The sequence below is a fragment of the Balaenoptera physalus genome, assembly GCF_965194825.1.
Source record: "Balaenoptera physalus genome assembly, chromosome: 16".
Classification (NCBI taxonomy): Eukaryota; Metazoa; Chordata; class Mammalia; order Artiodactyla; family Balaenopteridae; genus Balaenoptera; species Balaenoptera physalus.
Window position 1 is genome coordinate 55,271,059 of NC_138898.1, and position 17,192 is coordinate 55,288,250.

The 17,192-nt window shown below is 45.6% G+C and overlaps 1 protein-coding gene across 8 annotated transcripts in view; it reads right to left on the reverse strand.

The window, feature by feature from the left end:
- The window catches only part of GLYR1 (glyoxylate reductase 1 homolog), a gene marked incomplete at its 5' end in the record, with an annotated part of 36,172 nt that overhangs the window by 8,214 nt on the left and 10,766 nt on the right, over positions 1 to 17,192 (reverse strand). For 3 of the 8 annotated variants that reach the window (XM_082429041.1, XM_082429035.1, XM_082429034.1), the window contains 8 exons: positions 509 to 619; positions 5,639 to 5,738; positions 8,797 to 8,870; positions 8,960 to 9,010; positions 9,770 to 9,826; positions 10,747 to 10,833; positions 14,436 to 14,678; positions 15,226 to 15,364. In XM_082429041.1, the coding sequence (XP_082285167.1) occupies positions 509 to 619; positions 5,639 to 5,738; positions 8,797 to 8,870; positions 8,960 to 9,010; positions 9,770 to 9,826; positions 10,747 to 10,833; positions 14,436 to 14,678; positions 15,226 to 15,364 (862 nt within the window). Of the gene's footprint in view, positions 1 to 506; positions 620 to 5,638; positions 5,739 to 8,796; positions 8,871 to 8,959; positions 9,011 to 9,769; positions 9,827 to 10,746; positions 10,834 to 14,435; positions 14,679 to 15,225; positions 15,365 to 17,192 lie in introns of all 8 variants that reach the window. The other 5 variants (XM_082429039.1, XM_082429037.1, XM_082429038.1 and 2 more) reach the window with 4 other exon arrangements.

A 17,192-nucleotide genomic window follows, 5' to 3' on the forward strand; every position in this document is an offset into this window, starting at 1 on the left:
CTCCCATTTATCTTCAAAAAGAACATGTGTTTCTTTTTATTAAAAACCTCCCATTGAAAAGATGGAACCTCAGTATTTTTTTTTTTTGGCTTCTTTGGATTTACTTGGATTAGTCCAGTCATGAGTTAACAAGATGACTACTGCACTTGAACTTTTAAAGCATACAAATACAGCGACAGCTAAACATAGGAACTTGTCACATGGACCACAGGCACACCAAAGCTTCCAGCTCAACAGGAATACATGAGCCTGTGAGGAACCATTTCACGTTTCAGCACAGACCTCAGGGACCCTAGTCAGCTTCATTCTTTGTTCTGAATTAAAGGAAGTCTGTATTCAATCCATGCAAACACCCTTCACAATGGGAGATGGCCCCCAAATAGGAAATCCACCGCCCACCCCTCCCCCAATGCAGACACTCACTCAGTGCTCAGGGGAGAAGGGGAGGAGGCCAGCCAGTTTTCCCAGCCACAACCTGAGACGCTGAGGGGAGGGAGGGGATCCTTACGTCCTTGGCTGCCTTTGGATCCGACACGCAGGCAAACGTGATGTCACAAGTTGAAACGACTTCAGCGGGGGTTCTTCCTAGGCGGGCCCCCTCCTGGATGAACAAATCACACTGCAAAAGTCACAGATCCTAATGTGAGCTGCAGGCAGTGCACAACACACACACCAGCCAGGCCAGAGATGCAGTGCCCAGTCCTCCTGAGTGGCCTTCCAAGGCAGGAGGCTGAGACTGTGAGCCAGGGACCCCAGCGGGTAGTCTGACTGCTCAGGGAAGTGGACGGGAGCCCCTAAAGCACAGTCTTGTGTTTTTTTTTTTTGGCTGCGCTCATGTGAGATCTTAGTTCTCTGACCAGGGATTGAACCCACGCCCCTGCAGCGGAAGCGCAGAGTCTTAACCACTGGACTGCCAGGGAAGTCCCCAGTCTTGCCTAGGAGGATGTTCCATGTTCTACTTCACAGGAAGCACAAAACAAACGTCTGCTGAAGGTTTCCTGAATGAAGAACAGGATGTGAATAGTACTTGTCTGCAGCTCTTTGTGGCTGTCGCTATCTTGGCTGTGGTGAAATCTACACAGTGCCCTGTGAGCTGGGGAAGCAGGGTTGGGGCTAACAGGTTGCCATTCCTTACTGAATTGTTTCTGAGGGCGGTCTATAAGCACTAACTTTTCTTTTCTGAAAATTAAAATCACCCAGAACATCTCATAACAAAAATACATCATTAACATTTTGCTGTATTTCCTTTTTCTAAAGGCATTAAAAAAAGTATTTAGAATAATTTGGACCTATTATTTTGCATCTAACTTTTAATATTTTATATGATTACATCTATCAATATTATAGACTTTCATAATTACTGTTTATAATGCATGGCTGCAGGATACTCCACTGAGAGATATACCTGAATTTACCTAATGGCTCTCCTGCAGGTTCAATATCTGGCCTGATTTTAATTATAAATGACCCCAACAAATATACATCTCTTCTATTTTTTGAATTTAGATCTCTGTAAGTAGAATATAACAGGCTCCAAAAATGGTTTTAAAAAATGTAGACAAATGGCTTTCGAATAGGGCTGTGTCCATTTATAATGATCTCTGGCAAAGTCTCAAATCACCAACACAGAGCACATTTTTTAAAAACAACAAATAAGTACACATAAATACATTAAGAATTTGTCCTACTAGATGATTTAACAAGACAAAAATGGCAACTTTCTGCTTGATATATTTTGATTACTCCTGATTACTGAATCTCTTTAATACCTCTGTTTATTCATTGTTTCCTCTTTGTGAGCTACTTAAAAATCTTTAAATCATTACTATACTATTTCTTTAACAAGAAATTCCACTCCTGGTTTTATACCTAAAGAAAACAAAAACACTAATTCGAAAAGATACACACACCCCAAATGTTCATAGCAGCATTACAACAGCCAAAATATGGAAGCAACCTAAGTGTCCATCAACAGATGAATGAATAAAGAAGATGTGGTACAAACCGCTTTGCAGGGCGGAAGTTGAGACACAGATGTAGAGAACAAACGTATGGACACCAAGGGGGGAAAACCGCGGTGGGGTGGGGATGGTGGTGTGCTGAATTGGGTGATTGGGATTGACATGTATACACTGATGTGTATAAAACTGATGACTGATTAAAAAAAAAAAAAAGATGTGGTACACACAGAGACACACACATAGAGGAGTATTAGTCAGCCATAAAAAGAATGAAATTCTGCCATTTGCAACAACATGGGTGGACCTAGAGGGTATTATTATGCTTAGTGAAATAAGTCAGAGAAAGACAAATACGCTACACTATCACTTATATGTGCAACCTAAAAAACAAACAAATAAATGAATATAAATAAAAGAAACAAGACTCATAGAACAAACTAGTGGTTACCAGTGAGGAGAGGGAATTGGAGAGGGGCAAAATAGGAGTAGGGGACAGTACAAACTGCTATATATAAACTAAATAAGCTACAAGGATATATTGTGCAGCATAGAAAAATATAGCCATCATTTTATAATAACTTAAATGAAATATAACCCATAAAAATACTGAATCACTATGCTGTACACCTGAAACTAATGTACTAATGTAAATCAATTATACTTCAAAAAAACCAAAACCAAACAAACAAAACCCCCAAAACCCCCCACAAAAACTAGGGAAAAATACACAAAAATTGTTAGGGTAGTGGGAAATTTTTAGAAATAAAAAATTTTTAAATTCCAAAAAATAAAAAATACACTAGTTGGCGTACCTTTCATTTTTGTTGTTGTTGTTGTTGCTGTGAGGAGTATTATCAAAAACTATTCATGCGGGTGCTGGGATGAATTGGGAGAATGGGACTGACATATATACACTACTATGTATAAAACAAACAGCTAATAAGAACCTACTGTATAACACAGGGAACTATACTCAATGCTCTGTGGTGACCTAAATGGGAAAGAAATCCAAAAATAGAGGATATATGTATACGTACAGCTAATTCACTTTGCTGTACAGCAGAAACTAATACAACATTGTAAAACAACTATACTCCAATAAAAATTAATTAAAAAAAAATTCATCTTGGGCTTCCCTGGTGGTGCAGTGGTTAAGAATCCACTTGCCAATGTAGGAGACAGGGGTTCAAGCCCTGGTCGGGGAAGATCCCACATGCCACGGAGCAACTAAGCCCGTGCACCACAACTACTGCACCTGCGCTCTAGAGCCTGCGAGCCACAACTACTGAAGCCCGCATGCCTAGAGCCCGTGCTCCGCAACAAGAGAAGCCACTGCAATGAGAAGCCCGCGCACCACAACGAAGAGTAGCCCCTGTTCGCCATAACTAGAGAAAGCCTGCATGCAGCAACAAAGACCCAACTCAGCCAAAAATAAATAAATAAATAATAAAAAAAAGAATCCGCCTGCCAATGTAGGGGACATGGGTCCGAGCCCTGGTCCGGGAAGATCCCACATGCCACGGAGCAACTAAGCCCGTGAGCCACAACTACTGAGCCTGAGCTCTAGAGCACGTGAGCCACAACTACTGAAGCCCGTGCGCCTAGAGCCTGTGGTCCGGCAACAAGAGAAGCCACCACAATGAGAAGCCTGCACACCGCAACGAAGAGTAGTCCCCGCTTGCCACAACTAAAAGAAAGCCTGTGTGCAACAATGAAGACCCAATGCAGCCAAAATAAAAAATAAGTAAATATATAAATTTATTAAAAAAAAATTCACCTTTTTCTTTGGTGACTTAAAAAGACAGACTTAAAAGATCTATGTTAATATTTAATTTTGTTTTCTTCTGATTTTTCCTTTTGAAAGAAATAGGACGGTAAGCAGCAGAGCTGTCTGATTCCAAGCCCAAGTTCATAATTGCTTTGCTCTACTGTCTTCCCATAAATTAATCTGGAAAGAATGGCCATGTTTATAACAATTAAGCTTTCCAATCAAGAAAACAGGATGACCGGAGGCACTTCTATCAAATGGGAACATACTTATAATGCAAACCCTTAGATTCTACCGATGTTCTGCAAGTATGCATGTCTAGATTTCCTGGTTACCCTGGCCTTGAATCAGAAATATCTGCCGAAAGGGCCCCTGAGATCTCACTCCTGACTCAGGGCCCCGCAGCACCTACCCAATACCCAGCACCTGAAGCCCACATTTCTTAGCATGGCCTTCAGTCTCCTTTCTCCCAGGCTCCCTCAACTCTCCAACCAGTTCCTTATTATTCTTGAAAAGGACTGTTTTAACAAAGTGAACGTCTTACTTTGCCTAGAACATTTTTGTTAATTCAAATCCACCAGCTCTACTACCTCCCTTCATTCCAGCTCTCACCTTGCTGCACACACAGGATGCTCACCCCATCATTTCACAAATACATGCTTAGCCACACCTTGTTCCTCAAGAGGCTGGTTCTTTCTTGGTCTCTTTGTTCCCGGCAAGTACAGTGCTTTAGTTTTCTGGTACTTAGACAATGGTTCTTTATTTTCTTTAATTTTACTTATTTATTTATTTATTTAATTATTATTTTATTTGGCTGTGTTGGGTCTTTATTGTTGCGCGTGGGCTTTCTCTAGTTGCGTCGAGTGGGGGTTACTCTTCGTTGTGGTGCACGGGCTTCTCATTGTGGTAGCTTCCCTTGTTGCAGAGCACGGGCTCTAGGCGTGCGGGCTTCAGTAGTTGTGGCTCGCGGGCTCTAGAGCACAGGCTCAGTAGTTGTGGCGCACGGGCTTAGTTGCTCGGAGGCATGTGGGATCTTCCCGGACCAGGGATCGAACCCATGTCCCTTGCGTTGGCAGGTGGTTTCTTAACCACTGCACAACCAGGTAAGTCCTAGACTATGGTTCTTTACCTTTTCCTGGATGGGAACTTGATGGGAGCCATGGCCTCTCTCCATTACAAAAGACTTGGAATTCCATTTCAGGGCATGCACAGACCCCTTGAATCCATGGACCACCTTAGGTTAAGAACTTCTAAACCTGTCCTGTCCCATATGGTAACCACTAGCCACAGGAGACTGTTTATTTTTAAGTGAAACAAAATTTAAAATTCTTCAGTCTACTAGCCATGAATCAAGTGTTCAAGAGCCACATGTGGCCAGTGGCTACCACACAGGCCAGTGCAGATATAGGACATCTCCTTCACCACAGAATGTTCTACGGCACGGTGCTGTTAATACAATCCAAACACAGAACATAGTGCAGCCATTAACAAGGACGAAGGAGATCTGTTGATACACACTCTCCATATCAATGAATTCATTACACACACACACACACACACACACACACACACACACACACACACACACACACACACACACACACAAACTCTTGCATGTGCATGGAAAAACCTGACAGGTTTTTTTCCTATTACTTATTTCAGGTACTGGCAGAGAGAGGAAAATTTCCACTTCATTTTATACCCCTGGGTGTTTTAAACGTTTAGTTTTTATGATAACATCCTACACTGGTATATCTACATCCCCACCTGCCTGAACTAAGAGCTTGGCTTCTACTCCACGGCATGCAGAACGATGAAGAGAGACAGGAGCGAGATTCCTATCCTCAGTTACCCCAAGGGTCAAGGCTCTGTCCCACCCCACCCAACAAGCACCACTATGAATGCTTACTTTCTCTGCAGTCCGGTTCCAGACAGTCACCGTGTGACCCATTTTTAGCAAGTTGGAGACGATGCCACTTCCCATGAGGCCAAGGCCCAAAAATCCTATCCTGAAAAAGAGAGAGACTGATCAGTTCAAGGTGGGGGGTGGGGTGGGGGAGGACAGGGTGAGATCCTGAATGCCACACAGGCTCCGTCCGCTTCCTCATAAACCTGGGGAGCCTCACCTCAGACCACCAGGAACACTGCTCTGTGGTGTGCTGACACCACCACTGCAGAGCCTGAGGTAGTGCAGGCAAAGTGTGCCTTTTCTTATTATGCCACTGTTCCAAAGTGTTGATAAGTTTAAACAGGCATTTTTAAATCCTCAACTGCCACTGCAAGAAGTATGACTCATACGGTTTATGGCAAATCTTCCAAATCATTTCCTTGTTGCTTTGATAGAAGGTCTGAGCTTACAATTCCATTACAGTGAGAAGGCAGACATTTATCTTCAGATCCTGCAACAGTTCCCGATCAGCCACCTCGAGTCCTAGGCCTTGAGATGCCAATTTAAAGCACCTTGGGATCCATGACAAGTAACAGGAGCAGTAAGTGCGGAGCCAGCCACCTTCCTCGACTGCCGGAGTCGGCATCCTGGTGCTCACCTCCCCTTCCAGCTCCATGCCCTGCACCACCTTTGCACTCCTCTTGCCGTCAGCAGGGACAGGGCTTGCCCCGCTTCTTCAAAGCCTCACCTGAGCTTTGGAACCAATCTTTTTCAGTGCATGGATTCTTCTCCTGAACCTCTTTCCCCCCGTTGCTGCTCTACCCTGGCCCGTCCTTCTCTCCACCACGCCTTCTAACTGCAGGCCCATTATGATCCTTCTGTGACTGAAGCACTCAGGTGGACAGTATGTTCGGCTTACCTTCACTTCCTACAGCTTGCTCCTTCCTACAACCCCTAGAACTTGGGGGCTATGAGCTGCTACATGCTTTTATAGATGATTTTACCTTGCCCAAATGTCTCTTCTTGGTTCTTGCACTTCTGTAACTCTCCTTGCATGAGACATGGCTAAACAATGCCTCTTTCTTCATTTAATTAATTAATTTTTTGGCCGCATTGGGTCTTCGTTGCTGCACGCGGGCTTTCCCTAGTTGCTGCGAGCCAGGGCTACTCTTTGTTGCAGCACGGGAGTCTCATTGCGGTGGCTTCTCTTGTTGTGGAGCATGGGCTCTAGGTGCGTGGGCTTCAGTAGTTACAGCACGTGGGCTTCAGTAGTTGCAGCACATGGGCTCAGTAGTTGCAGCACGTGGGCCCTAGAGGGCGCCGGGCTTCAGTAGTTGCGGCACGTGGGCTCAGCAGTTGTGGCTCGCAAGCTCTAAGGCGCACGGGCTCAGTTGCTCCACAGCATGTCGGATCTTCCCGGACCAGGGCTCGAACCCGTGTCCCCTGCATTGGCAGGCGGATTCTTAACCACTGCGCCACCAGGGAAGCCCTCTTTCATTTATTACCTCATGTTCTTGTTTTCAGCTTGTGTTTCTCTCAGCTCTAGGATCCTCTGCAGCTTCTCCACTTTGACCTGTCTTATCCTTTCAGTATTTTCAGTCTCCTGGAAGTCATATCTGCAGCCACCTTTGCAAACTGGCTCAGAGGTTCCCCTATCCTTGCTGGAATATGCACTCTCATACTCTGTCCCAGCCTGCTCTAAGTCATTTGAATCAAATGCTGAAAATGGAACCCACCACCTTCCTCACCAAATGGCACCCTTGACCACTAAGTTTCAAGCCAAAGCTTAAAAACAAGGAGGTATCTTTTGTCATTCACAGCTATCTGGGTAGTACAAGTTTTCCCTATGATTCTAAATCATGACAGACTAATTCTCTTTCCTTTTCTTGGTGTTCCAGGACACCAAGAAGACCTGGGGATAAAGTTTATGCATTTTAAACACAGCAGCTGACAGCCCCTCATGGTGTCCTTGAGGCAAGATGGACAATGTGGACCAGGTGGACTGGGTACGATGCAGCTGGTCGGCTCTGCAGTTGGCTTTACACTCATGTTAAGAAAGGGTTTGACGGATGGGAGAAAACACTGGACTCTGTCCTTGGCCTAGAGCTGGATTTTTTTAAAAAGCCAACAAAATCCTCATTAATTTAATGGACAATACCCATTCCTCTTTTTATTAGCATATAACATGCCTCTAGCTCCTTCACTCCACTACAGAAGTTCACTAAATATAACTGACAGAACAAGTGACTTCAACAGTACAAAAAGTGATGAATAATGTAAAAGACACTGTTTTCAGTCTGAGAAAGAACCCTACAGAAGACTCAGATGGGAGATTCAGACTTAGCTACGTACTTCAAGAGAATGCTCCTTCTTCAAGAACCCTTTCCATCAACAAAACTGGCTGTGAGAATCGAGGGAAAGGCGAGTGTGGATGCAAGCTAAGGCCTGGGGACCACAGTCAAGCCCCCCACCTGTCTGGCTGGGGAGGAGGGCAGCAGGCAGGTGCGCAGGACAGACAGGGAGGCGACAGCAGGGAGAGCCAGGGAAGGCAGGACAACGCACTGCCTTCATCTTTTGCCCCCACCAGCACCAAGGACAGTGGTTCTGAGAGTGTGGTCTCCTGATAAGCACCAGCAGCTATCTGGGAATCTGTCCACCCCAGACCTACTGATGAAGAAACCCTAGGGGTGGAGTCAAGCAATCGGTGCTTTACGAGCGGCCTTCCAGGTGATTCTTTTTTTTTTTTTTTAAGTTAGCTGTTTTATTTATTTATTTTTTTGGCCATGCTGCAAGGCTTGTGGGATCTTACTTCCCCTACTAGGGATCAAACCTGGGCCCTTGGCAGTGAGAGCTCGGAGTCCTAACCACTGGACCGCCAGGGAATTCCCCAAGGTGATTCTGAGGCACAGGAAAGTCTGAGAAGCACTGATCCAAGTGTTCCCTGCTTGGAGACTCACCAGTGAGCACGAAGCCAAATCCACAGTACATTTATAGGGCAGCTTCTGTCTCCCACAAGTCAAATTACTCCTAGGCAAGTCGTAAGAATTACAACTTTCCCTTTCTCTTTCCATTTAGTCCCAGCAACGGTTGGGACACAACCCTTAACAAGCCACCTTGAGGTCACCCTCTGGCCCCAGCAGAACCAGAGGCACAGGAAGCCTCTTCATCAAAGGTCCTACTTTTTGTCTGTGGGTGTGATGCTGCCATTCACAGCCGTGCTGTCTGCTGCCTGGATGGAGGTGGACCCAGTCTCCTAGGGGAAGGAAGCACAAGTCGTCAGGTCAGCCTGTCCATGTGAGGCCCTGATGAAAATAAAAATGAGGAGGCATGGAACCTACGTACCTCTTCACATATTTTCAATTTCTTTGTGATTGCCTGGTAACAGACAGCTGGCTAATAAAGAAGAAGTGAGAAAACCACTTATTAAACTGAACATTTAACCAGTCTTCATTACGATTTCCCTATTAAGGTTAGGTCCAAAGCGGGGAGTTAACATCAAAAACTTATTTGGGAAAAAAAAAAAAAAAACTTATTTGGTTTCCAACCTTACTGAATTCCAAACCACACATGAAAAGTTAACTTGCGTCACTTCATTCAGCTCTCACGCAGCTCTACAAGATACTTTTGCTGATCATGACGTTGAAAATCAGAGGTGTTAAGTCATGTGCCCAGAATTACAGACCTGGTCAGTATAACTGGGCCTGGAATACAGATCTGTCCAACTCCAAGGCCACATACCATCAGCAGATCCTATCAGGGCTCAGCCTAACCGATAGCCCTGTAGACACTTGGGGAAACTCCCCCCACACTCTCAGGGCTCATGGAGATTGCCTTCATCCAGCAGCACTGGCTACCTTGTGCGTGGTCGACAGCTCCTGAGGTTTCATTTCCATCCTAGACTCTGAAGGCAACTGCAAATGTCTCAACCACACAGCCACTAAGTTTTAAAAGCTTTTTTGGGTTCATTTTTAATCTTAACAGTGCCTGATTCACGAGTGGTCCTCTATGTAACTTTTAAACTTAACTAGTTGCTCTGGGCAGCAGTACAGGTAGAGTCTAACTTTTCAGACTAGGGTGAGGTTCCAAAGGAGCAGGACTCTCCCCTCAGGCCAGCTCCTGACCAAGGATTAAGAACCTCAAAGAACAACTTACCTTCTCGGTTTGGCTGAGCAGGAAGTGATGGAAATGAGGGTCTGCATCTTTAACAGGCTGAAACCAGAAAATGACTTAATAAAACAAGTTATCTTCCAACAAAGGTCACCTCCTTCGACCTGATAACCAGCTTCTCCTCTGGCTGAAACACCTCTGGGAGCTGGGCTCATTCTTACAACTGCCTGGAAACTCTTCTCCCATTGCTGGTCTAAGCCTTTCATAAACGATGCCCATTCTACCTGGAGGAAAACTGGTTTCAAGTGGAAAAGAATGAACGTTTCTGCCAGGTTGGTGGATAAGTTATTCCCAAACACTGGAATAATATTTAAAAAGCATACTATTTTTTAAATCCATCATTCACCAGTCACTTCGGATGACCCAACAGACCAAACCAAATTCTCAGACTTTTCTGATCTTAGGATTTTGGCCCACTTGTGCCTGGTGCCAGACCCTTGAGTGTCTTGACTCACTGAGGATCAGTATTAACAGAAATGAGGAGACAACAACTGCAGGACTGTCAAGGGCTTTTCCTAAGTAGGCCCAGCAACAGGGGGACAGTGCATCCACTCCAAGGATAAGGTAGTGTGCAGCTACCAAACATCAAAGCTGTATATACGGTGAAAGGGTGTTTATAAAGTACCAAGTGGAAAAAATCTGCAGAATGATCCCACTTTTGTGAAAACCAACACTACTCCCAAAAGTAAAAACTGTAACATGGGTATGTGATTATATAAATGATGGTTAAGTGGGTGCGCCAAAGGGTTTGGAGTGAGTTACATCAAGCTTAACAGTCAGGATGCCCCAGGGTGGAGACCTGTGCTTTTTAACTCATTCACTTCTGTACTGTTTGGCAATTAAAAAAAAGCAAAAGCCTCATACACAAGAAAAGTGGGGGAAAGGAAAAGCACATCACACAGTCAGGCCAGGAAACCAGCTCTGAGGCTGGGCTTTTCCTGGCCCACGGGAGAGGTTATTACCTCGCTCACGGTTGGCTGCCATTTAAACGCGGCCATGGGTCCGGCCATCATCCCCTTCACAGTACTAGACTCGGGGATGGTGAGGTCCTACAGAGGGAAAGGCAGATGGTCAAAGCGCTGTGGCACCTCAGGAGCAGGTGTCTTCCCGCCTAACGTGGGGAGCACCTCTTCACTGTTTTGCTCCCTTGAGTCACACTCCACCCCGAACCAGCCCTGCCGGCTCCACGGTCTCCCCAGGCACGGCTCTGATGACTGTCCATCGGGAGAAACAGGGCAAGTTCTTGTCAACACAGAGGGAGCCTTTCTTCTTCTCTGTTCTGGAAGTAACAAATGTGTTCCTGTGCCAAAATTTCATAAGGATGGAGGTAACGGGAAAGCCCAATTGTGGTCTGTAGTGTGGTCAGCAGGTCACAGAGAAAATTCCTTATGGCAAATAATGAACATTAAGACAACAGTACTGGCTTCAGAAGGAATCCACCATATCTCAAAAAAAACTAAGAAAGCCACATGGAGCAGTGAGGAGATCTGCCCAACTTTTTACAGCTGCTAAGTGACAAAGCCAGAATTAGAACCCAGGATGGTCAGGAGCCAGGAGCCTGCTCTCTCCCCAGACATAAGGTAGGAACCATTTGGGTGGGGGAGTCAAGAGCTCAGTGGGGCATGTTGAGATCTCCACTAGACAGCCGAGGGGAAATGCAAGGAGGGCCACCGAGGCTGGAATACAGCAAACGGGGAGAGGGACATGAGGTCAAATCTGTGGTGGAGAGGCAAGAGCAGATCAGCTGTAGAGCTTTATCCCTAGACACCTGGCCCGCAGTGGAGACGCTCAAAAAAAAAAAAAAGAGGCCCAGTGCAGTACTGTCTCAGAGAAGTTTCTGTCATGACGGACACGTTCTGACTCCACTGTATCTAGTGCAGTAGCCACGAGTCACATGTCATTATGGAGCACCTGCTAGTGTGACTAAGAAACTGGATTTTAATTTGGGTTTAATGTAAATTAATTTAAATGTCAATGGTCACCAGCCTAGTGACTGGTCTAAGGCCACAACAACAGAAGGGAGTAAGGCGAGAACACAGCTCTCTGTCCAGTACTGACCAAAGGCCTCGACTCCTGGCTCCTTGCTCTCTGCACAAGTCTGGATCTTCGGAGAGCCACGGACAGTTCTGTCCTGTCCGGATGGTTCGTGCCCAGAGTTGCAGTTCTCAGCTCAGGACTCAGAAATAAGAGCCCCAGAGAGAGGGTGAGTGTGCACCCGTCACACGGCTCCCACACGGAGTCTAGACACAAACCCAGCCTTCGCCTTCCCGCACATAATCGACACCCCTGCCATCAAGGTCAGGCTTTTCAGTTAATCCTCATGGGACAGAGAATTATGGCCCAGAACGGCAATCACCTGGGGCTCTGCCCAGTTATAAGCTAGGCTACTGTGCTGTTCCAGAGAGGAGCTCGCCAGCCAAATGACAATTACTATAGCAACACACACTCTTTTGTGAGGAGTCCCTACAAGTAAGCCTGGCAGCAGCCCCTGGGGTTGCACTAAAACAACCACACTCTCACTGCACAACAGGCTACTGCTAAAAAATAATAAATGTACAATGTTCATCAAATGTATAGTGTCGCAGGCACTAAGTACTTGGCTTGTGTTACTCATTTAATTCTTAAACCTAAGAGGCTTTATTATTTTCAATGACCAGACAAGGAAACAGAGGCAAAGGTAGTTGTCCAAGGTTGCACAGCTGTAACAAGTCACAGAGTCATGATTCAAACTCTAGGTCCTCCTCCTAACCTCTCCTTTATACTTCCCTTTATCCAAAAAGTTGTTTCTCTCCAGGGCGAGCACAGGAGTTGGTGAGATCCATGGCTTAAGATACCAGACAGCATGAATTTGGAGAACAGTATAAAACCTGATAGCCCAGACTTCTGTGGGTCCCCAGGAAATGAATTCAATTGGATCAAATCAGATCATACCCCCTGAAAAATTCTTCACGCACTGCTCCTGGCAATTTCTAAACTTTTTCCACCTTTGGCTGGAGGTTCCCTGCACTCATGGTCACCCGGGCTGTCCCCACCGCTACAGTTGCTCTCATCTACTCTCTGTCTTAGGTCATCTAACAGCGAGAAGGACCTTCTCTAACGCAGAGATTGCACAGTGGCAGCTGACAGGCTGAATCTAGTCCAGAGAGATGTTCCTTTGGACCTAAAAGTGTTTTAAAAATTTGAGTTAGCTTCTAACATTTAAAACTGGAACATTTCACTTAAAAAAAAAAAATCTGTATTTCCAGCTTCTCTTGAGAAAAACCAGACGATTTGGCAAAAGTTGGCTGTAACCCTGAGGGGGGGGCCTTGGCCTCCCCAGACAGCAGCCGCTGCCACCCCTAATGCTCTCGGCCCAACCTCCTGCTTGAGCACTCTCTCCCTTCCCTGCCTGGTCTCACTGGTGTCTGAACTTTTAAGTTTTGATCTGACATTCAGCGTTTCATCACAGCCTCATCACCCGTCTGTGCCAGCCATCTGGCTTCTAACCCCTTGATCCTGCTCTAACAATCTTCCCCTGTGTTTTGACAGACTACCCTCTTCACCTCAAATTCTCCTCCCTTGGCTTCTAAGACTCATACACAAATCTTTTTGGGAAGAAGGTTAAAGGTATATTATTTCTGCTTTACTTTACTTTGCCAGCTCTGCCCACTTCTTCCAACCCTGAGCTATGTGCATTCTCTCTGCAAAGCCAACTTCTGCCCTTCACTCTTCTCTCTCCTTGCTTCCCCCGAAGACAATCCCTATCTGGTCTCATGGATCCAACGTCCTCTCTAGATATTCGCTCCTCCACATCTACATTTCCATCCTATGTTATTGGAAGCCTCCCTGGCAGTCCAGACATCACTCCAAATGCATCACACTCAAAACAGAACTGGTCCTCTTGCCCCGTAAGCCAGCTCCTCTCCTTACTCCTCTGCTCAGAAAAAAGGCATCATCATTTCCCCAGGCACAGACTTGAAATCATCTCCCTTCCCTTTTTTCCATCATCCCCTATATGTAACCAGTTACCAAATCTTATGAACTCTTCCTCTGAAGTGCCTCTCACACAGTTCCTTTCAATATTTGCTATCCCACCCACCACCCACCCCCGCCAAGGAAAGCTCCTTATGAACGCACACCTGAAGTTACCCTTCTCGTTGGCTTTGAGCCTTTCTTCTCTGCCCGCCATGATCCCTAACACACAGCTGGGCGCACACTGCCACCTCCACATCCAGCTCAAACACCTTCACGGCCCTCTACTGACTCCATGATAGTATAACACTGCTCAAGTAGACCTCAAGGCTCTTCACAATTGGGTGACAACCTATCTTTACCTGTCAGCTCTTCTACCAGTACTGAGACTCTGCATGCCAACATCTAGCCCAGGTGGGCTGTGCCCTTCATGTATGGAAGGCCTTCCCTTCTTTCCTGCTCAGCTCTTTCCAGTGCCAGCCCTTGCACGCTGGCTCAGGTGGACCCTTCTCCTCCCTCGACCATCTGGTCCACCCGTGCATCCAGGCCGTGCCCCTCCCCTGGTCTGCAGAATTCTTTAGGGCAGCACATAGCAGAGGACTCTATGTCCATTCAGGGAGCTGAAGCATACCGTAGAGCTCAGCTCTCCGGTATACAAAAGAAAGTCACTAACCCCAGAAGCTACAGAGATAAAACAAACCTTCTCATCCTTTGGGGGCCGACCCCGCTTCCGGGGACTTTGCTCTTGGGCTCTTTTCAGAGGGGACTTGGAGCCTCTCTCTGAGGAGCCTGAAGACACCCTCTTCTTTCCTTCTCCCATGTTCTTCTTCACCTTCCCTTCAGACAGGCTAAGCTTGCGCTTCTCATCACCTGAGTTTGGCCTACTTCTCTCCTCACTGGAATTACGCCGATTCTTGTCATCAGCAGAACTGTGGGATGATGTCTGAAAGTTTAATAATAATAATGATAACCACCACAACAGCCGCCACCATCACTACCACGATTTACAGGAGCCACACCCTGTGATAAGTGCTTTACGTGTGTTATCCACACAACAACCCTATGAAGTAGGCTCTGCTGTCAACTCCACTTATATTTGCGGAAGTGGATTGAAAAAGAAATTCAAGTCACTTGCCCACAGTCCCCAAACTGGATTTACATCCAGGGAGTGGATATAGCCCAGAGGCCGTGCTCCTAATCTCCATGCTATAAAAGGGAGAAGGCCTGTGCTATATTCAAAAGCTGAGATACTTCTCCTGGGTCCAAGAGACTTTCCTAAGAGCAACAATCTATTCCAGAAAGGTCAGCCACATGCGTGGAGTTTCAAGTTGATTAGCAAAACGCTGATACCTTAGAATTGAAGTAGCTCTCTCTCCACTGGCATTGCATTAAGAATAGTTTCGGGTTCGGGCGATATTTAATCTGTCAGTTACTATGCAAAAATAACTAGTCTGGAGTCGGCATAAAGTGAGAATTGTGGAGCCTCTCACCTGGTCTTTCCCTTTGGCTCTCCTGAGGAACTCTTCTACGGCATCCACAGCTTGCTGGAATCGTTTCCCCTTGTTAATCTTTATCATTTCCTCCTTATGTGCATGATATGGCTTGAGCTGTTCCACTTTGATCCAGGCACTGGCAGAAAACATAGAGAAAGGATATGATCCACACTGCCTATGCCCAAAAGTATCAAAGACCTCACCCCAGCAGAATGCAAATACCTGTTTGGTTTAACTGGACTTTGAAACAGGCCTGCCATTTTTTTTCAAAACATGCTATTGACCACCCCAAACTCTTGAGCCTAAAAGTATGTTTTCTTGAAACAAGTCAAACCACCACCACCAAAATCAGCATCCTCCAAATAAAATCACTGCACTGCAGGTTATTTCCACTCTTATTCACCAGCCTTCCACACTGAAACACACACACTCTGCCACTAGCTCAGGGCAGAGGAAACCTGTAGATGTGCTCCCATTCTCACTACACAGTACAAATGGCCCCAGGTGGATCCCAGGGAATCAGGGCTCTTGGAAGCGTTATCAACCACGGCAGCATCACTGTCCGTCAAGAGCCTGAGCCAGAATGATGACCTGTCAATCCACTGAGAATGTGGGATGCTACAAGGGCTAAATAAAGAAAGGCAACATCTTCAAAAATCTGCTGCTTCTACAAATGTTTGCAGCCTTGGAGCCTATATTTGTTCATAAATGATTGTACCCAGGGCTACTAAACCACACAAAACTTGTGACACATTGGAACAAGGGCAGTAGTCACAAAAGCAGGCTTTTAAAAACAAGATTCTACTTGAGATTAAAGGAAGGGGAACATACTCTTCCGATTTTTAATTCCTACCACCAATGCAAAACACATGAAAATGAAAAAAGCCATCAACTCTGGAATAACTGGCCTACCACACTAACCTGCATAAATCTGCCCCAGCTGGCTTTTGTGGTTTCCCTAAATGACATTCAGTTTCCAGAACACCAGTAATAATGGAGAGAATTTTATAGGCTTGGCAAGGTAAGAGTTGATTTACATATTTTACCATGTAATACTCAGAGGTTTCATAGCATAACCTTCAGAAAAAGTGGGTCAAGTCAAGGATATAGAAACTGGGCTATCACACTAACTTAGGATTCTTTCCTTTAGAGAAAGCTAGAGAATATTCACTAATAACAGTAAAAGTGCTAACCTCTGCACATAAAAATAGAGCTACCAACCCAGCAACAGCCACCTGTGCTTTGAGTGGTTGTGCTAATGGCTGTGATGATGGGTCTGCACAAGCACAATCTCTGGAACCATCAGTCTGCAAACTAGGACTAGGCATGTTATCTATGAGTAAACAAGACTAGAGAGAATGAAACAGTGAACGGGCACTCAGACGCTCGTCTTATTGCACAGAGCTCCAATGAGATGAAGTAAGCAGGTACCTTCCTAGTGACCAACTCATCTTGAGGTTTGAAATTGGACACAACAGACCCAATGGGTCTGATCTACAAGGAGGAAAAATGGAATTAAATTTTGACCCCACATTATTTAGCAAGTGCGTTTGTAGCATTTCTAAGGACAAACCACCAGAGCAATCAGAAGAAAAGCCAGACACACCCTGAAAAGCAAGTCAAACTTTCAGATTAAATGGCAGCTCTAAGGTGACACAAGTATCAGTGATGAAGCTTAAAGTCCCACAGTCCTCAGGAGAAGCCTCAACCCTCTCCGAGCTTCAGGTCAGAAGCTGAGACCTGCCCAAGTTCCTAGCATAAGAAAGACTGGGTGGTTTTCATTGAGTCCCTTGAGATGGGACAAGAGACTCTAAGAACCCCTAACTCCCTCTTCCTCAACCCCCTCACTTGAACCTCTGATTCAAGTGGAAAGGTGAGAACATCTGTGGAGGAAGCACTAATAAATCCATGCCTATCTGTTAGTTGAAGCATTTTAAGTGCATTACTGACTTTTGCCAGGAGAA